This window comes from Tachypleus tridentatus, chromosome 7 (assembly GCF_004210375.1).
Source record: "Tachypleus tridentatus isolate NWPU-2018 chromosome 7, ASM421037v1, whole genome shotgun sequence".
Classification (NCBI taxonomy): domain Eukaryota; kingdom Metazoa; phylum Arthropoda; class Merostomata; order Xiphosura; family Limulidae; genus Tachypleus; species Tachypleus tridentatus.
Window position 1 is genome coordinate 75,982,609 of NC_134831.1, and position 22,486 is coordinate 76,005,094.

General features: G+C 34.5%; 1 protein-coding gene across 7 annotated transcripts in view; it reads left to right on the top strand.

Annotated features, from left to right (window-relative positions):
• The window catches only part of LOC143256004 (uncharacterized), a 148,785-nt gene that overhangs the window by 55,545 nt on the left and 70,754 nt on the right, over positions 1-22,486 (top strand). For 5 of the 7 annotated variants that reach the window (XM_076512533.1, XM_076512531.1, XM_076512532.1 and 2 more), the window contains one exon: positions 13,055-13,826. In XM_076512533.1, coding sequence (XP_076368648.1) covers positions 13,055-13,826 — 772 coding nt within the window. Of the gene's footprint in view, positions 1-6,653; positions 6,875-13,054; positions 13,827-22,486 lie in introns of those variants that run through there. The other 2 variants (XM_076512535.1, XM_076512528.1) reach the window with 2 other exon arrangements.

A 22,486-nucleotide genomic window follows, 5' to 3' on the forward strand; every position in this document is an offset into this window, starting at 1 on the left:
TGATGACTAGTTACCTCCCCTCTAGTATTTTGCTGCTGAATTAGGGACGGCTAGCGCAGATAGCTTTCATGTAGATTTACGAGAAGTTCAAACAAGTTGTATTTTTTATAACTTCGAGAAGACTTTTTATAACATCTAACATTTTGCGGGGATAACAGTGAAATTTTAACCATTAAAAAACAAAACAAGTGTCTGCTATAACTGGTATGCAGGCCTGACGAGAGGGTGGTGGTGGTCAGGAGGAGCTACAGTCCCGGGGCCCGGGGAATAAAGAATAATGTATTTTCATTTTCATAATATACTTAAGAAAAATTGCAGTACTGCGGGAAATCGCTTTGCGTCAAATAGATGTGAATTCTCAACACATTTGGCTTCCGCTTACCAGTAAAAATCGTCATACACCCGTGAATGTACCATGAAATTATGAAGACTTCAAAAAGGAGTCCGGAGAAACAATTGTCTCCGGTGCCCGACCTGTCTCTCGACGTGGGCGTCTTATATGCATAAAACATTTTGAACTATTATCTGTGCTTTACTTTTCGCCCCAGACATTCATATCTATAACAAGTTAGTTGTTAGTCTGAAAAATAAGATTTCAGCTATAGCATCTTGTCAGCATAAAAATAAAGTTGTCATTGTATTTTTCACGGTGGACGTAACTTATTTACAAACAGTCATGATTATTCATACTTCACTCTTACAATACCATGGTCACATGTGTGTGGTCTCTTCTAGGATATCCCCCTGGTGAGACTTACAACGCTAAAATTTGTAGCCCGATTTTTTTGCAGTGGAAACAGTAAACAATCCAGTATGACTTTGCTGTAAACGAACTGTTATAGTGGCTTTCCGTAGGCGCACACGTTTTAGCCATGAGAAGCTTGATCTTAACAACCCACATTTGACTTTAGGATTTTGTTTCAATACGAGGAAGAGGCATCTTCAAAACATCACCAAAGTTTGAGATGCGTAATGAAATATTAAAACGCATATTTTTGTTTTGTGTGTATGAAAACGACCTTGACTGTGGTAGATACCTTTATCTATACACGTCGGAGTCGAAGAGCTTACAAACATGTTTGCAATGTACTCAACAGTAAGCACTAGCTCTCTGTTTAGTATGTTTCTATAGCAACTTTCACGTTATCGTTACATCCGGGTAGTATTGTTATATATTTCGCGTCATGAAATGTCGAACAAATTGGTCAACTTCTTTTGCAGACATAATTTCATAGCTTAGTGACCTTAGGTTGTTTCTTTTAAGATGTGGTTAAGTCGTGTGTACAAAAGAACTAAAAGAAAGATAAATGTGATAGAATATCACAGTGGCAGAGTATTATAAGCAAGCTCTTCTAAAGCTGTATGGCGAACCATGAAAATCAAAGTGGGACAGGTGAAGAAGCGAGTTAGTTTTTTGTCAGTGATAGAAGACTTGCGGTGTATTCCGTGACTGGACGAGCAGGTGTGAGCGGCAAGATTATAACTACAATCGCCGCTGTGTCATGGATGCCTAGCAACTACTGTGTGGTGCATGGTCAACTACACTTCATAATGAATAGAACCATGGTTCTAGATGGATAATCTTGCTTTTATCATACCGCATAGATGTTACCAAGCAAATCACGCAGTCGTTTTTGTTGGTTTTTTTTTCGGTGCTGTTGTTCTCCACATACTTGCAGTTGAGATGATTCAGAACACAAAAATTTCTTTGTGTAAAGTTAAAGAAACTTGTATTGCTCTTTTCCCTCCCCACCAGAGGTCACTCTGTACTTGTCAGACCAGTTTTATTTATGATGTCTTTTCTTTTGCGATAGCGTTAAGTGAGGATCATGGATTTTACATCTGTGTGTTAAAAACTTCAGTAGCTACTTTTATTTTATAAAGTTCTAGATGAAATTAAGAATCGTAAATATATGTACAACATATTGTTCTTTGTTAGGTTGCTACGGATGTAAATAAATAATTTTATGTAGAAAAACAAGCCTCATGATAATAAATGAACAAACTTATTGGAAGATCTACTATTTTATGAAGTTTAAATATTTATCTGTATATCTAATACATGAAAGTTACGTTAGTTTTAACAATTAAATAGACCACTATATAACAGCAATCCCTTGTCTTGATTGTTTGGTTTTAATATCACGCGCAACTAAACCAAAAACAATTAGCATCGTATGTTAGGAATGAGGACTGGAACTTAGATAACTGCTGTGGTGTTGTAACGGTTAAACTTTCCGAGAAATAGAGGCATATATGTGTAAACATTAGGTAAGCGTACAACAAACATTATACTTTTAGGGTAAAGGAAACTAGAAATTACTCCAGTTTCGGGAAAGAAACCGTATAAACTCTATATGATTAGGTATGATACATTATGAAGACGCTTAGATTTCATGTGTTTTCATTCGTTGTTGTTTTTTTAAATTAATTATGTAGGTATTTTTCTCCTTGCAATTACATAATTTAGAGATCGAGATATAATCGAATCGCAACAAGCTTGCTTTGTTCTGTTACAAATTGGGTGTCGTGTCAGGCAGGTGCATTATGACGGACATCTATCGGTTAAACAGAGAAACTATTGAACAATATAAATTGCGTAGCCCATGCATCGGTAGCTAATTTGGGCTAAAGTAAAAGGCAAAAGCAGACTTGGCACTTGTGCCGACATTCCTATAATGTATAAAGCCCCCTTCCTACCCAAGTGTCTTGAGTGTATGGACGGTATCCAACCATATTTCACGTAGTATCAGTAAAGAGGCCCTGATTTGGAAACCAAGTAAAATGTAACAGATTATCTCTTACGACAGTATGTTTAATTTTCTTTTTACTTCATTTTCAGCTTCTTGGGTTTCTCAGTTTTTTTTGTTTGTTTTTTCATAGACTTACTTATATTCGCTGAAAAAAGTCACATTAAAAAGTATAAAGAAATCCGAAATGTAAAAATCCCTTTTTAACAACATAAATAAACTGTATTCCTGAGCCAACAAACAATTCATAGTTTTTTCTTTTTTTATGTGGTGTAAAATAAGCTTTACTTATTGATAGTATCATTTGATTACAAGTTGCAGCTTTTACTATTAAAAAACAATGTTTTAAAACATGTGCAACGTTTCGATGTTGCTTCGAATTCCAGAATATCATTCACTGTTAAAACTTTTACAACGTTTCGATCTTTCTCAAGTACATATGTTTTAAAAATATTCTTAACTGTAAAAGCTGTGACTTATAAATAAATGCTTTATTGTTTTTCCATGAGGATACTCAATTTTAGATGAAAAAACTAATAAAAAATATACAGTAAAGACATACTGTTTAATAAGATTGGTTCGCCTGTAATAATTTTATTATGAAATTTACGTGTTTTTATTATTAAGAATTATTTTTCATGAAGTTTTGACCGAGGACACGCGCACGTACACAAACACTGGAGTATCAGAGCTTTTGTTGTTTGCTATTATTGCCAGACAACTAACTTCCTAGTGGTGATTTAACTTTTTTCTAGGGCACTAGTCTCGCAATCCATGGTTCGCGAGTTCGATTACCATCACAGAACATGTTTGCCTTTTCAGCTTTGAGATCGTTATAGAGTATAATTAATCCTATTATTCGTTGGTAAAACAGTTGCTCGATAGATGGCGGTGGGTGGTATTGACTGACTACCTTCTCCCTAATCTCGCACTTCAAAATTAGGGACGGCTATCAGAAATAGCCCTTTAATAGTTTTGTGAGAAGTAGATGAACTCCCTTTCTAATAGTAGTTTTGACGCTTAATGACAGCAACCATAGCTAAGGCTTAACGTGTGTTTGGATTTTTGTTTTTCACCATTGGTTTGTTTTGAATTTCGCGCAAAGCTACACGAAGGCTATCTGCGCTAGCCGTCCCTAATGTAGCAGTGTAAGACTAGATGGAAGGTAGCTAGTCATCACCACCCATCGCCAACTCTTGGGCTTGTCTATATTACCAACGAACAGTGGGATTGACCGTCACATTATAACGCCCTCAAGGCTGAAAGGGCGAACGTGTTTGTTGTGACAGAGATTCGAACGCGCTACCCTCGGATTACGAGTCGAGTGCCTTAACTACATGGCCATGCCGGGTCTTTTTACCATTGTGTTAATATTGTATAGCAATCTCCTTTGATATAATCCTAGATGAAACAACAACAAAAAAAAGAAAAAACAAAGTTCGCCGTTAAAGATGAGCTGTTGGATTTAATTATTTATTTTAAGTATGAATTACTGACCAAAGTATTTGACTCATTACCGAAAATGAATAGATTTGGAAGTTCTGTCTCCTTGGTCAAAATTCTTCTTCAGAGGTATTTTTCACAGCTCTGTCTGTGTTTTATATTGTTGGTTTTACTAGTAGTTGAATAAAAACAAAACTGAAGTGTCTCCAAACGAGTTTATACTTCCGACTAAAATACTTGAGAAATATTTACTTCCAAGAAAAGGTAAAGAAAATCAACGTCCGAGAAAGAATCTGAAATCTTTAGATTTATTTATTACGTTTGTATGTTTCTACTGAGGTAATTACTTTTGGGCCGCCAGATTAAGATAAAAGCGCTTATTTGTGGATCGTCAATAAGAATTGTGAAAACAGCACGTGTTAGACCTTAAGTGTGGCTGTTGTCACTAGAATGGTAAAGATACATACTAATAGAAATTGATTACATTCACATTGTTATGTTAATTATATTTTAAATTATCTTTGAGGCTAGAACCCTCTATTAATTATGGTTCGACATTTACCTGTAGAACGTAAAAGAAATTAACACTCTAGCGAGGTCGCATCTAGAGCTTCATTAATTCCAGGTTGTTTCTTAATGACAATGAAACTTGCCCAGTTTTCAGGTCGCATCTAGAGCTTCATTAATTCCAGGTTGTTTCTTAACGAGAATGAAACTTGCCCAGTTTTCAGGTCGCATCTAGAGCTTCATTAATTCCAGGTTGTTTCTTAACGAGAATGAAACTTGCCCTGTTTTCAGGTCCCATCTAGAGCTTTCTTAATTCCAGGTTGTTTCTTAACGAGAATGAAACTTGCCCTGTTTTCAGGTCCCATTTAGAGCATTATTAATTCCAGGTTGTTTCTTAACGAGAATGAAACTTGCCCTGTTTTCAGGTCCCATCTAGAGCTTTATTAATTCCAGGTTGTTTCTTAACGAGAATGAAACTTGCCCAGTTTTCAGGTCCCATCTAGAGCTTTATTAATTCCAGGTTGTTTCTTAACGAGAAAGAAACTTGCCCAGTTTTCAGGTCGCATCTAGAGCTTTATTAATTCCAGGTTGTTTCTTAACGAGAAAGAAACTTGCCCACTTTTAAGACTTTATCACATTCTTATTTAAATTCCTTCTCAGTTGTGTAAGGTAAATTTATGTATCTGAGATTCAGACAACCATTTTGATTGCGACAAACGTGCTGCTTTGTGCTTGGAAAGTTGTAAAACCTGTCTCTATTTTCCACTCTCAAAGTTCTCTTAACTCCCTTAAGAGTTTGTGTCTTAGCCATCATTAAATGATAAGTCAGCTTATGCGTGTGCATTACCTCGTTTTTTTCGTGCTGGATATCTAGGTTTACTATCATCTAAATCATGTGTCTGTAATCCTATCTTGTCATGCATATGCAATTTTAAAACGCATGACAAACATAGTTAATAGTTTGTATTTAAAATGCAGAAATGTTAAGCATACTTGATAGGGCGTTGATGTGTACTGTATCACAAACAAGTTTGGAAATAAGTTATTATACAGTTAAAAAGTTGTTGAAGATGTAAAATTAAATATGTAATTTTAAGCTATTTTTATGTGACAATAATAATGCAAACGTTGATTCATTTTTTAGTTACGATTATTTGAGTTTATAGTTTTTGTTTTTTAAATCGTGTATTGATATAAATTTTAAAATACTCTTGTGTGGCTCGATCTCTTGAATTTTGCAAGAATCAAATTATGCGTTGTTCAACAATTTGTGACAGGCACTTATAGCGAAAAGCTCACGTTTATTTTATTTTTTTTAAATAATTTTTTTATCTTTGTTATTGCTAAGTTTACAAAAGTCTTACTAAAAACATTGGCACAGTGATATTTTTATGTAATGGATGGTTTGTAGGCCATACGTAGAGAGCGAGAAACAAAAAAAAAAAAAACGTGGTCTTTACATGATAGACACCACCTAGATACAGTGGAACATTTTCTAGAGTCTGCTGTATTATGCTACCTGTAGTTATTAGTACACCATTACACCATGTTTACCTTCACTCGCTGGTATAGAACAATGATATTGGTCAAGGGTAGCAACTCGGCACTTCTTTATTTTAATAAAAGTGTTAATACCCATACCAGCCGTCTTGAGATACATTTTTACTTTAAGTGGGGTTGTCGTCATCACGAAGGATAACAACTATATCGATACGATTTGCAGTCGCAACTTTTAACATTAGAAGTGAATAAACCGGAATACTTTTAACGAAATGCGTCTGTTTTGAGAACGCTTTTTTTTTTTTTCAATATGTTTATATCGCTAATCCTAAACTGCTGCATTTTTAAATTTTATTTTAAATGTATGTTGATTAATACTAGATGGCAGCACCCTCAAGAAGAATGCTATCTTTCCCACCAGTCTTGTAAGTTTTAACTGGTCCGTTTAGTACAATGAAAGACGCTGTCCTCGGTTTACGAGTGTGGTTTATCGTTGTCCGGTGCTGGTTAAAAGTATTGATGTAACTAAATGAGTTTTTAAGAACGTTGAATAAATGGAAGTAATACAGTTATCTTAATTTTAAAATGCCCGTAACCTCAATATATTTTCGTGAGGGAATCGACAATAACAACGACAACGTGTCTGGTTTATCTTGGTCAAATATTCCTGTCAGGTAAAGTCATTGTTCTGCACGACTTTGCCGTGAACCGTTCGTTAAACTTTACGTTTGTATATTTGGAATTTTAATTTCAAAAGGGCACTATATCTGAAATATATTTGTTGTTTAGACGTAATAATATAACTTAGATAGCACTAAGAGTTTATAATTCCAGTTAATTGGAGTTAATTAATTAAGCCTTAAACGTAAGTTAAAGGCCACAGGGTTAGGAGAGTTCAAATTAATTTTATGAAGTGAAAAATAATATATGTTGTTGTTAAGTTAAATGTTTTACTTGTATTGTTTGTCAGCATTGATTCTTAATATTGGACTAAACTTTCCATCTGATGGTAATGCTTAAGTTCCGTAGATATTACTGCTAGGTCAAGGGAATGTTCTATTACTATTAGCATTCAAAAAACAAGACAAAAGAGCTAGTGTGTGTAAAAAGTAATACTCTTGTATGTTCAGTAATTATATATGTATATTTTACGCCTATTCATCGAAACATGTATACAAGCCTTTAAGACTAATGCTACAAGTAATATTTATACAAACAGGACAAATAAACCTTGAGGAAATTCAACGACTTCAAGGCAAGGTCAGGTTGGTTGTCACTGGTGTCAATAACTGGTTTAAAACGCTATTTCTGTTAGAAACTAAGTTACAAGAAAAATTTGACAGATTCAAAAATATTGTCTGGTAAAACTACAGACAAGCACTTGAAATAGTTTGGGTCAGAAAATCAAAACCAGTCATCACAGATAACTTTGTTTCTTCGTCTTTGAGACAAACTTGATGACAGTAAATTAGTTTAAACCGGTTTTCCAGTCCTTTATCATTCATATCTCCCCTTTAATAAATAGTTTTAATATGTGCCTTTATCACTTTTATTTAAATAAATAAAATCTTAGCGAGTTAGAGTGAGTTAAGTGACGGATACACGTTAAAAATGCTGTGTGTGTGTGATAGTAATTACTAGTTTTCATTAATAATGAAATATTAAGACGCTTAATTTTGTATTATTGCATTATTGACTACCCTAATCGCTCCCCTACAAGAGATATTTGTGCTCCCTTGGGGCGTGCCCAGTAGTTTGGGAAATGCTGGTTTAAACAACTCAAACTAATATACATGTATATTAGTTTCTGATTTGTGATTCTTCTTTTTCTATATATAATCGTAATGTTGCTTTCGAAAACCTGACTTTCCTGGTCGTATATTACAGTGGAGGACAGAGGGAGCTAGCTACAAGATCCTGAACCCGGTTCCAACCTTCTGTGAGGCTCTATGTTTAGCGTTTATTTCAAAACCAACGATTAACCTTAATGTTATGAACAAACTCCACTCACCATTTCCTAATTCTCTTAGTGGTTAATATTAATTTTAACTTATAATCATTATTGCTCTTCCTCACTTTTTACGTGTTTAACTCAAAGCCAAAACTGAATTACTATTTTAAGAATATGAACAGTATATCTTACTGGACAGTGTCTTCACGTGCAGTAATACAGTGAGAATAGCAAGTATTGTCACTTACTATGAATATTTTGTGGTTTTAAGAGTTCTTTACTAAAGGAATAAATTGGTATTTATCTTAACCGAAAGAATAGTATACTTACATTTAATAAAGTTAAAAACAGACTTTCGTTTATTATTATTGATAAAAATCCCTAAAACCATATGATTTTCGAAAATGAACACGTATCTGCGTGTGCAGAAAATATTTGTTGTTCTTTGTACTCAGAAATTCGCATTTAATGCGTGGCGTAATTGAATCCTCACAGTGGTTCAGCAGTGAATCTGAAAGTTTTAACGCTAAATATCGGGTTTCGATACCCATGGTGGGCATAGCACAGACAACCCCTTGTTTAGGTTTGTGTTAGACAAGAGGCAAACAAATAATTAATATATATCGATCGTAATTTTCAGGTTTGTAAAGCGAATTAATGATCTAACCTGTCTCTCGGATACTTTACAAGTTACATGAACACAGTGTTATAACCAGTAGTAATTTGATAAACTATTAGCGTATATTGAATTGCTAGCTACTTGCCTCGATAAAATGTCTCAACAAAAATGCATTTTCCGGGTCTTATTAAATGTCATATTTTTTTTTCCGGAAAAAATACACGTCAGTTTAATTTAAAAAGGAAATAAAAAATGAACTTAAAAATAACAATGGTTATAGTGGCATAATAAAGCGAGGGTTACAGAAGTTGATATTTGTCGTTAAAAGCATATTTAATTAGGACCAGACATTGTTTGCTGTTGGAAATAAACCTAAATCGGTGAAATCAAAGCCTGCATCCATTAAAAAGATTGATTTGTTTGGTTTTGAATTTCGTGCAAAACTACTCGAGGACTTCCTGTACTAGCCGTTACTAATTTAGTTGAGATAGACTAGAGGGAAGACAGCTATTCAACACCACCTACCGCTAACTCTTGGACTACCTCTTTGCCAGAGAATAGTGGGATTAACCGTAACGTTATAAAACCTCCACGGCTAAAAGGAGAAGCATGTTCGGCGAAGGAGGTTCGAACCCGCGACAGTTATATTTGGAAGTCGAGTGTCCTAACCGCCAGGTTGAAAAACAACAATTGACTTGAACATAGAATGCTGTATGTACGAACCTGTAGACTGTTTGTCGAGGTAGCTCTGCAATATTGAAATAAGGAAGTGCTGAGAAGGGCACAGAACTTTTTCGAATGACCAATAGAATTTTTTTAACGGACTGTCAAATGCATAAAAATCAAAATATAAAGGATGTACGAATGCATCAGAAAGTTTCTATTTTTCAAAACTTTTCTGGGAAAGTCTGTCCTGCTTCCGAACCATCCCGAAATACTGCATTGGACTGAATATGTTTCAAGTTTGTTTGTTTTTTACCCCTTTGCCTGTTCCTTTTATTGTTAAAATACATAGTGAGTTAAGGGTCTGTGGTTGTGTCTTTAATTATTATTTTAAATAATGTTACAGATAGGGGGTGTTATTAGTAACTTAGTTTCCCGCACTGTGAACTTCAGGTTCCATAGTTCATGCGTCTTTACCGAAAACAAAAATCTCTCTCCACACTGAGGGCACGTGTGCATTGTAAGAATTACGGTCAATGTTCATTATTCTGTCTAAGAAGAGCTGGCAGAGGGCGCTGTTAACCAGTTGCTTTCCCTATTGTTTCCTGCTTTAAAAATTAAGGACGGTTAGTGCACATAGCTCTCAAGTAGCTTTGCACGTAATTCAAAAGCAACGAACGAACAGAATCGGTAACTTAAGTTGAAAGACGGCATTAAACTATTGGGTATTTCTAGGTGTATTGAGAATGACCTGGAATAAATTAGCTAGCTGGACAAATATCTGGCAAATCGTTTTTAATAGTAATTAGGGGAAGATTATGTGTTTGAGTTATAGTTTAATATATATGGAAACCCATTAAACAGTGCGACTGAAAAAAATAATCGTGGCATATTGGTTGACAAGTCACTCGAATTTTTGAGGCGCTGCTCTGATGTTAGTAAAGTAGTAAAATAAATTACGTGTTCATTTATAGACGTATTAATCACAAAGGAAGAGGACTCTTATACCAGTCATTAGTTCTTATTTCGAATATTGTCTACAGTTTTGGTCTCTTCTTGTCTAAGAAAATATGTCGACGGTTTTCTAAAGGGCTCAGAGAAGGGCAGTTAGAGCAGGAATTTAAAATAAGGGTTATTTCTTGGGAAATAAAAATCTTCTTTTTTCTAGAGGAGATGAGTTGATCTGTTAAAGTTTAAAGGATTATCCGAATTGTCGTGTTTGGAAGACAAGAGACCACAATTTTAAGATTTGGAAAAAGACAGGTTTGGCTCCAGTTAAGACATTCTTATTTTATTGGGCTCATGGAGAGAGTTTCCGTTGGCACTTTACAAGAGTTTAATAGACAACTTGCTGAACAACAAATGGAAGGATTATGGTTTTACTTGTCTTCAAAAGTAGGTGTGCTGGGACAGCTTTGAACGACCACATGGTCTCTTGTGGCTCATGATATATTAATATTAACTTACCAATGATATCATGCACTACTTAAATATCTTTTTTATCCCAATTTAGCCTAACAGATGGCGCTACATACCGATGACTAGACATGCCATAGTTTCTAAAGGTAAAGTATAACTTTATCCGGGTATGAAAAAAAAACTAAACAAGCAACAATATGAATTCGAAGTTGAAGTAAGGATCCTGTTACAAAAACCCACAATTAAAACTTTATAAAGTTATATCCTTACTTTATACTCTTATGTAGACCAAAGTAAGGGCTACATTTTATAAATATGTATGACTGATATTAATTCAAAATTATAGCTATCAGTAATATGGCTATGCTGAAAGTTTACAGACGTTGTATCCATTTCATGGACATATAAAACCTGAACAAGTAAGAAAAAATAAAATTATCTAGAATGTTGAGATCTTGGTTATTTGGAAAATTGCTGTAAAAAGTATTTAAAACAGTAAATAGTACAATAAAAAAGTTCACAAACAATTACAGTAGTACCAGTTGGATAAATTTTAAAACTAACCATTCTTACTAGCCATTAAAATTTCATTTATCCTATTTTTTATGAAATAATTTGGTTTAACTGAAAACACGCGAGAACTTGTGTACTACTTGGAGCCAGTTCAATCGGAAAAATCAAACATTATGAAAAGTAGAGACGGGAAACATACTCCAATGTATAAAAACAACATTTTCGAGAATTCAACAGTATCTATCAGGATATAAACCTGTTGTTATTCTTGAGAGTTGTAACTTAAACCAGTTTTTAAGACTTCTTGTACGGATACATGTAGAAATCGTGGCCGTCTTCGTGACAGTTATGGGTAAAAAGTAAACTTATTTTTGGGGGGGAGTACTAGGCAGTGGCTAATTTTGAGCACGAACAAACTTGCTAATTAGTTTTGTTTTAATATGGGATGTAAAATTTGGCAAGTGTTGAATATTTTTCTTCATGTTTGAATTATTTCATAATATAAAGTTTGTGCGTGTTTGGGAAGGGGCGTTATATACGTGCAGACACGTACACAGGTCGCTAGATGGTGCAACAACAACTAAATTCAAGATAGAATACCCCAAGTTTTGACTCCTCAAGTTATTTTTTGAATTTTCACGAGGTAAACACGTTGAATGGATGTTGTTAGTCACCAGGAAGCGTTTATTTGTATAGCTATCAAATTACAATGAAGATTCGACTTATTTCAAGAAATGTACAATACTTAATTTCTAGCAGTTTATTATGAAAACCAACGTTTTCTGAAACTATAGCTTGTAAATACATCAGCCCATCAGTAGATTGTAATGCATAAGTTTACATGCGGACCTCACGCCTAGAGAAACGTCTCCTAAAGTGGAACTCTCCATGTGGTGGGAAAGAAACGATAACAGTGATGTTTAGTATTTTGAGTTGAATAAAAAGCTATTATTGGTATGTGTCTTCTGAAGTTCAGTAGATAATTTTTCAGTGTGTCTCCCAATAGTTATATAAATAATGTATCGGTTGTTTCTTATGCTAGTGTATACACTTTTAAAAATGAAACATAAATCTGCACATCAATACATATATAAATTTATTCTGGTACCAACACCTTGGTGGAAAGTCGGTTTAGCGAAACAATTCTGAGTTACTAACACAAACCATAGCGACAACACTTCAGGTTTTGATACCCTCTGCTACCATCGTTGGAAAACTGAAAAACAGTCCAATGATGAGTAATTTAATAACCGTCAAAGATACCTGTTAATTTATGTTTACTGCTGAAAGAAGTAGATTAAATAGATTAGATGGCGTTTCGGCATCTCTGGCCTTTTGAAAGTAGTCAGAAAAGTGCCGAAACGTTAGCCAGAACTATTCCTTTCCAAGCAGAATTTCTCTTTCAGAAGCGCACACAGAACTGATAAGTAAGTTATTGGAACTTTAAGCTTTATGTGCTAGTTTTAAATCTTGTAATGGCAAGAGTAAAGTGAAAAGTAATAGGAAAACAGAGCAGCTCTGCAACAGTAAAGAACCCAACAAATTCATGGATGTTCATGATTTTAAATTCACTTCTAATACCAAACATGATACTAACCGAGTACTGCTTTGTAGTTTATCGTTTTGTTCATTGGTGTTCTTATTTAATGGAACTATAATACAGCGTTGTCATTTAATCTTGTATTACAGAAACGGAAGACGTAACAAAAATAAGTCAGCATTAGATGGCAGTCGTGATTTTTCGAACATCCCTAGAGAAACGACACGTCCTCCAAGGGCTGTCCGGGACACCCGCCAAGTTCATCCACAGGAAGCAGAAAAAATTAATGTGATAGGAAGAGACTGCACAATTGTGGTAACAAATTACGGTGATTACTGGGAATCGGTAAGTAAAGATCACAAGGAGCCCAAAGAATCTGATGTTTGGCAACTCAAGAGTCAGCAATTTGTTTTCGATGAAATCCAGAAGGATTCTGTAGAAGACTTCAGAGATTCCCCAATACCAGATGTAGAAGGTTGTCAGGGTATCGACTGTCCAGTGGAATACAACTCAAAGGAGTCGAAGGAAGAAGATAAAAACTATGGTTACTTTGTAAAAGACGAGAGTTCTCAGTATTTCCAGACTAACGTCACGTTTGACGAGAGTAGTAGTGAAAACTGTAAGGAGAGCAGCGGTGGTGAAGAACGTGATGGCCATTCAGAGCCTTCGTCAAGTTGTATTAAAAGTGAAAACGTTGTGGAACACAACTTGAATGGAAGTTCCATCGTCTTCAAAAAGAACATTGAAAAACATCTCGATGGTTTCTGTCATTACATAAACACCAAAAAATGTGATGGCGGCTGTCGGTCCGAGAAAAATGGAGAATATTTAGAGACAGTTCACTTTGCTGATGGCTTGCCAGAATCACGAGATGAAGGGTCAAAGTTCGAAGTAGAGAGAGAAAAGATGGACTCCATAAAGGTAAGAATTTCGGTTTTAAATATAAAGAATATTGGGAATATATTATTTAATTTTTGTAATAACTATTAGTATATAGGAAGCATATTAATACTAAAAATAAACGACCTTGTGATACTGAAGTGTCGTTTTAGTAAATATAATTTTTGAAGCTTTGTATTGTCAGTTTCAGCTTGTGTTTTAGTGAAAGCTCCTAAAGAAATTGTAAAACGAAACGTTGAGTCTTTAAATAGAAACATTTTAGTGTCATAAGGTCGTTTATTTATAGTATTAATATCAGAAATATTTCATAGATTGAATGCTAACAAGAAAATAGTCTGTAGAAATGAGTTTCGAAAACCAAACTACAAGAGCCCATATACGGAAGTTTAATGGAAGCTAAAAATAACTGCAAGTCTTTCATTTTATTTTAAACCAGCAGAGACTTACAAACCATTTGCGATCGAATTAATATTTTTATTGTAACAGTACTTCTTTAAATACAGGATTTCTAGAATATCAAATAATTTTAATCAGACACCGAAATCTGCAAGTTCATTTGTCTTGAGCCTAACATTGTGAAGCCTTTAATAAGGTTGACATATATTCCATTAAAAGATAAATTAACTGTTTGGTTTTTGCTTTAGTGTAATCAGAGCTAAACTTTACCCTACTTATCACTATCAGTAAATAAACTTGTAATGTTTTCTATGACCTAATGCTTTATCCTTTAAAAAACTTTTATAAACATTGTCTTGCACAAAATGTCTACTAAAGTATATTTACGTGCGCACTTCAAGTGCGCGCGCAATTTCAGGACAAACAAAAACTGAGTGTTATTATAACAGAATATGTGATTAACATTCCATGAGTTTCCACTAAAGGTAAAAAAAAAAAAAAAAAATTAAGTTTGAAACGCTAGAAATACATCTGACCAGGCAGCTAAAATCAAATTATGAGTGTTAAAAATGATTATAGTGTGTGTTGTCGTAAGTAAAAAACTTAGGAGACAGAAAATTGTATCCATTGATTCATACTTAAATTGTGTGTAATATTTTCATTTGTGTTCGTATGGAAATAAACCCATTAACTACAATTTCATATTACGTTATTACTACTGGTGTTTATTTTTGTGAACAGTATTAATGTGAGAAGGTGGTGACGTAGATAACTTCAAAACCTTTGCAATGTGCAACGTTAAGCGTTTTTAAATCCATTATTATATAAAAATATTTAGAATGTGAAAACAATGAACGTTGAAAGGAGGCAAAAATCGTAGTGTATATTCACGTATCTCCGTTAAAACTTGTACAGCTGCGTGTTCTTAAAAGTAGTTTTGTGGCTTTAAAACTCTGAAAAATAAGTGTTACCTTACGTTGAATACATGAGAATAAAAAAGATTTGGACGATAACTTTATGTACTACACGAAAACAAAACTTTTAAATGGCTGAAGTAAAAACGTGCAGCAAATATTGATAGCTCGCTCCATCTATGGAATATAAATGAAATTAATTGATTCACAGTGAAATTGATACCAATGTCTTCAGCTGAATTTTGTATTTTATTTAAATCTAAAATGTTTCTTGGTTCCTGCGTAACCGTATAAATAAATCTACGTCACACTGGGGAAGCCAACATGTTTGGACGTGAAGAAGCTGTTAGTAGCCTGCGATAAAGCTTTTATTTTTACGTATGACGTATCCTTTTGGATTGAGTTATTACTTTTAACGGGGAATATATTTCTTATGAAAGTAACTAGGATAATTGGCAGTTACTAATTCACAAATAGTGAAAGGGTAGAAATCATTATTATTATTATAAGCAATTTGAACGACTCGTGAAACTTAATATTCTATAAATGTAATTAACTTTGTAAAATCGTGTTTCATTATTTTTTACGTCTATAAGAGCATCAAAACTAAAGGCCGATATGGTTCACAGAAGAACTGGATTCACTTAGTAAAGGTTTAGTGTTTCGTGAAAACGGAATAAGAGTTTGTATTCCATGGCATTTGGTGCTGTCTCGATTAGCATTCCATTTGTCCCTCGCTGGAACGGCGGTAAGTCTTTGGTTTTACAACGCTACAATAAGGGGTTCGATTCCTCTCGGTTGGCACAGCAGATAGCCCGATGTGGCTTTGCTATAAAAAACACAAATTTCATTTCTCGTTTTTTTGTATTTGAAACATTTGTTTTGTGTGTATTGAGTTATAATTAATGAAACAATGATTAATTCTATTTTTTTAGGGTTTTCGAAAATTTAAACAGTTATGAACCATAACTAACAACAAATTGTCTGCTATATTGCTTTTCGCGATCACTTACCCTTAAGAGATGAGACACAGACCTGAAGTATCTGATTCGAGAAGCTTTTACATACAAGATGTTCATGAACAATGAATCAAGAAAAAGAATCATTTTGAGTTTGAGCTTAACTTAAATCGAACAATCGCGCACCTTGGCCAGGTGTAATTTAATCAAATAACACATAGCGATATTGAACGGTCTGTAAAATATACATTTCCCTGGTTGAATGTTTTTACTTCTTATCGTGAAATGCTGTGCTTAAATTTTGAGAAAAATAGTTTGTGATGCAAGAAACTGCTTGTATCGAATCACGATTAGACATTCTCGTGGAGTAAACCCATTACGTCGGTTACGAGCATATTACATGCTCGTGGCTTGTTGATTTTAGATAACTTTGGCGGCAAGTACGTGGTACTTTAATGAACCGGTTTGTGTTATATGATCCTCAAACATTCCACTCTTGCACTTGACCTTTGATCTAACAGAACAGCTGATTGTACAGTATTGTTTGTGTGTAGTGCATATCTTCAAGTGTTTGTCAATGATGGGATACGAGGCTAAAACTTAGAGTTCAGATAAATATAATTTGTCATGTAGTAATAATAATACTAAATCGTATTTTTCTCTCTTAACTTTGTCTGACCAATGCTAGGTTAGTTTTAAACATAGAAAAACTTAATTTTGACATGAGTTCACGCATGCGTTTAACTGATTCTTCTGTTTGGGTTTTATCGTAAATGTTAATTAATTCCGTATGCTTTAAAACTCTTTTTAATGTTTAAACCGTAATTTAATGAATGAGCGGCTCCTCATTCTTTTAATTAATACTGAGATTTTGTGTGTGTGTCTCGAGGACTTTGATCAAAAGTCAACAGACCTCGGACATTGATTGTATCTGTTAGTGTAAGAAGTGATACAAGTACATATCTTTGGTATGTTTGTAACACATTTAACAAATACATCAGATGAGCTCTGTCCTATATGTCGACCGTCTTGAACAAGATTAACATGTGAGTGCTTCGTTTTATGCTGTGCGAAGTTTTCTCAGCTGTCCAACTACAGATACTATGCTGACTTGAGGTTTTAAGGATCAGTGGTCCGAACTCCCATCCACTCGACGTTATAGTAACATCTCTGTTAAAAAGAAAAAAACCCTCAAAGGGACCAGACCGTTAGGAGTATGTAGATTTTAGTTCTGTTTCCAAATTTAGCGTCTTTAAGAAGACTTGAAGTGAAATTTATGAAGTTCGCATATTTTACATGTAGCAGAGCTAAGAATGAAATAAACAACAACTTTACAACTTGTACACGCTTTAGGAACAGGCGAAAAGTTCACGAAAATTCAGTGTGTGACAAGACTCCCCCTCCCACTGGATGTTTCTGTAGGCCAACAGCTTGAAACAACTACTATAGATTATACAGGAGAATGTGTAGATAGACAGTGTTGTGTGAGGTTCTCTGGATCGTCTAGAAGAATGTATAGATAGTGGAGACTGTTGTGTGAAGTTCTCTGGATTGTCTTGGAGAACGTGGAGACAGTTGTGTAAAGTTCTCTGGATTGTCTTGGAGAAATGTGTACGTGCTGCTAAGTATGCAAATTTTCCGAGTTTATTCACTTTTTAGAGATGTGTAACTTAGCATTCAAATGCAAAAAAGTCTTTGAAGTTTACCTAGGAGCTAGGAACACGATGTGGTTTTTATGACAGGGCTGAAAGTTATCTCCATCAGTTACTTAACCAAATAGATTTTGTTTCCTCTGTAATGATACGACTTCAGAAGTATTGAAGCCACCCACAAGTTGAAATATTCCATAACTTCGACATTTCTCTTGTGTAACGTGTTAACCAGTTCTATGAATTGTGTTGTGCAAATATTTTGGTTAAAACAGTTCAACGTCCCACTCAGAAGTGTTGTCTTAACGTCTTGAGAAGTAGTACACTATATTTCCAGCATAATAATCAGATCCGTGAAGCCCCCAGTGGTGGACTGAGCACATACAGCCCATTGTGCAGCTTTGTGCTTGCTTCCAAACAAACAAGGTCCTTTACAAGCAAAATATTTCTAAAACAAATAATTTTATTCAAAACAGCGAAAAATGAATTGCTTGCCCTAAGATTAGACAGCATCATTATGTATTTGGCTGAACTAATGTAGTATTGGATTATGCTAAAGATTAATTTTTAAGTGACTCTAAATACAAACATTGTTACCAGTTAACAGATGTATGAACATCCGTAAAGCGCTTTAGTTAAAAATGCTAACGGCAGGTGTCATTTATTTTCCCTTATCTATCTAGCTGTCACTCAAGCAACATCACATAACACAAAAAAACGACCCTAAAATAGGAGGGCTACATTCGTGTGTGTGTGTGTGTGTGTGTCGGCAACGAAAGTTGTATAGAAATAAAAAAAAACAAACTAAACTGTGTAAACTCCAACTGCTGTTTGTCTCTAGAGGCTCCCTCTTTCTTGGAGTATATACACTACTTTTATATTTAAGTTTACAGGAAGTAAGGAAAAGATTCTGTACACTGTATAAACAGTTTGGTCCCCTCCCTCACCTCATTTAGCAGGCCAGTAAACTGTCGTAACCCTGTCTGGATAACAGTGCAGCTTATTGCTTTTTTTTTTTTTTGTGAAATCTCAAATGTATGCATTTTATTGTGGGTGATTATTTTAAGCCTTTTACTCATGGGGTTGATAATTTGTTTTTCCTTGCGGGTAAAACCGAAAAAGAACAAAAAATCCCTAGAAACATTAAGTTCCTTAAATGGTCTGGAGATGTATGGAGTGATCGTGTGGGGCATCAGATGTTATTTTGGGCTCAAATTCCGAAATGTGAATTGTAGCTAAAAAAAAATTAATAAACAAACGCGTTGTTTGTGGTTAGAATTGTCATACTATTGATGTACAGTTTTATATTTGTATGGGGAATTTTTTTTTCGTAAATAAGTTTGTTTTTGAATTTCGCGCAAAGTTACACGAGGGCTATTTGCGCTAGCCGTCCCTAATTTAGCAGCGTAAGACCAGACGGAAGGCAGCTAGTCATCACCACCCACCGTCACCTCTTGGGCTACTCTTTTATCAACGAATAGTGGGATTGACCGTAACATTATAACGCCCGCACGGCTGAAAGGGCGAGCATTTTTGTTCGACCGGGATTCGAACCCGCGACCTTCAGATTACGAGTGAAACGCCTTAACCCACCTGGCCATGCCAGGGCCTTCGTAAATAAGAGAATGGCAGATTGTGATAGTGAAAACAAAAAATTGTATTTTGTGGTCAGGAATTTTAAGTTGATTTATTTTAACAATGAAGCCTTTCATACGCTTCTCCTTTGGAAAAACAAACGCAATCTAACGATACATTTCCTTGGGTGTTTACAAATAAACTTGGTTAACTTCGAACTCTCTTACCCTTGTCAGGTTTAGTGTAGCTATTTTTAATACGACACAATAGTTTTCTTCGAAACCAGTCTAAATACATATAATACACGAAGGACGAGTTAAAATATACGAGTACAAGGTATGTGTAGTCAGTCAGTCACCTGTTTCATGTGCTCACTGTTAGAGTGCTGTACGAGATATCTCAACGACGTTACATAAACTGTGTAGCTGATGTAAACTGGTGGCTACAAATACATCAGAAATTATAAACTGTTGAATAACCAAGGCATGCTCTGACTTCTTCAGCGAAAACATGGAAGAAACTTTATTTATTCCTGAAACAAGATAAGATGCAAGTTGTGTTTTCTAAAAGCTGTTTGTATATTACTTGAATAGTTTCGGCGTTTTGTGTTTAGAATCTTAGTTATATAGGAATATCAGTTTTTGAAAGCGACACACACACACTGTGCATTTTAGTGTTATAAGAGTTAAGCTATGAACAAAATTACCTGGTGGTTATCGTGTCCTATCTGAGAATTCGTGGACCGCATCCCGTTGACGCAAGAATGTAGGGCTGTGGGAGGGAACTAACTAAATTCCCTGGAACATTTTGAAACTGAGAATGTTAACATTTATTTAGGTCTCTTTCCTGGAACATTTTGAAACTGAGAATGTTAACATTTATTTAGGTCTCTTTTAGTGCAGAACTTTTGACTTTAAGTACATTTTCATCAAGTCATATGCCCTGAAATCCTGAAGTGACCATCAGGTAGTTGCCATCCTCCAAATTTACCACTTCAGACTTAGGGATGATTAGCGTAGATAGCAGTCGTGTTGAAGCATTTTCTTCAAGAAGTCCATTCGTCTATAATCCTAAACATTAAAAAAACCCAAAAACACTTGAACTATTAGATAGAGCAATAATTCAACGTCACCTACATCTGTAAGCTGCATTTCAGTAATGGTAAGTTTTATTAGTTCATTCCGAACTACCTCTTAAGTTAAGGTCTACTGATAATATGCTACATATTTATTTTAAACTTAGGGGCACCTTTCCCGGGAACGTTATCATTGTCAGAACTATACGTTTACTTAAACAAACCAGTGGAAGTGTTATAATGTTCGTGCAAAATTATTTTTGAATGAACTGAAAAATAAAATTAAAGCATAACGTGGATTTTCATCATATTGGTTAGGCTTAATGTTTGTTGCAGAATAAGTTGATTTCATCCCTGCAAATTCAGAGAAGATAAAACATTTTCTTTTTGTTTTACAAAATGTTTCTAGCTTTGTTTTTTATCAAGCAAAAAAAGTAAAACGTGAATGTATTAATCAAAATTAATTAATTACTGCTGTGCGATCGAGGGTGAAGAAGGAAAATAGTACGTGTGCTGCTTTGTTATATGATTCAGTTCCTCTTAGGTTGAGCGTCGTAAAAAATTCATGGTACTGAAAGTAGAAGTATCATCATTTAAATATGTAATACATACCATATGCCTGCATATGATTTGGTGTGTTATACATATAAGAAAACAGTGCTTTGTCATCGACTGTTTACATGACATCCCTGATGTAAAGTGTTTTGCCACCTGTTTGGGTTTTACCACGTTATCGGTATGGTCGGTAACTTTAAAGCAAATGACAATTAGAACTTAGATCAACAGTTTTCAAATGGTATGTGGAACATGCAGTATGGTTATTATATTAAAAAATATATCAAATGTTTGTTACTGAATGGAATCGGTTCTATCCTGTTCCTTTCCGCTTATATAACTGAATCTAAATTAATTAGAATTACTTGACGTTTTACTGCTCCTTTCAAAGAACACGTACTTAACCCTAAAGTGTTACTTCAGTTTAATTAGTTTTGCTCCAGTGTTGTAGTGTAATTATTTGTTTACATTTATTTTAAATCAGCCATAGTGACCTCAGAACTAAATTATACTAGAGTTTAGAGCTCTATATCTCACTGTTTTTAACGTTTCTTTTAAAGATGTGAAACGACATCATATTTATTTCGCCATCTTACGTCATCTACACAGTATCAATTAAACGTCATCAAGGTGAATAAGGACATCTACTTATTTATTAATTAACCCCCCCCCACTGTGAGTAAAGACATGATTTGCTTATTATTCATTAAACTTCATTGGTGAATGAAGACATTTGTTTACTGTGAGTCAAACTTTATTACAGTTTATCATTACTATTATTTTCACGTGAAAATCCCTTAAATCTTGCATACTTCAGATATGTTGTTACGTATTATAATTTATCTCGGACGAGTCTCCCATTCATTATGCTACGTATTACAATTTCAAATAGCCTGACATTTTAATTTAGAATTTAAGTAAATGTCGATATCATGTTTAGGATATTTGCCAACAATATTGATAAACACAATTTTCTTAACACATTTTAATACATAAATAATAATGCAATTTATAATAACGATCATCGCATGGAGTTATTACAAATTATGATTTATCTACAAAAGTTTTATAAACTTACAAACAATATGCAGTCTTCTATCTGGTCTGTAACTGAATATTTTATCACCAGTTCACGATGAGCGAATTGTTTCCGAAGGGGTAACCAGCTAGCTAGCTAGCTCTATTCTCTCATGCCGTTTGCAAACACGTTTCACCGACGAAGATGCTTTATGTCCTTGTAGAAATGCTTACATCCGAAGTTAATTCTTTGAAGATAAATGGTTTATGATGTTTGAAATCTATAAACGTTCCTTGTCAAGTATGGTTTCCCGATTAATAGACGTTTGTCACCGTTATAGCTTCCTAAGTTTATTGTATACTGATTGCAGCAAACCAGTAATATGTCTCTCTGCATGTCGATTTGTACAATTTTAGGGTGCGGTTCTAGGAAGTTCAGTTGGCAACAATGTTAGAAAATATGCTAATGCTTTCGTAAAACATATCTTGTTGATTCTTACACTGGAGAATCTTCTACAAATTTAGAGAATAGGCGAGACTT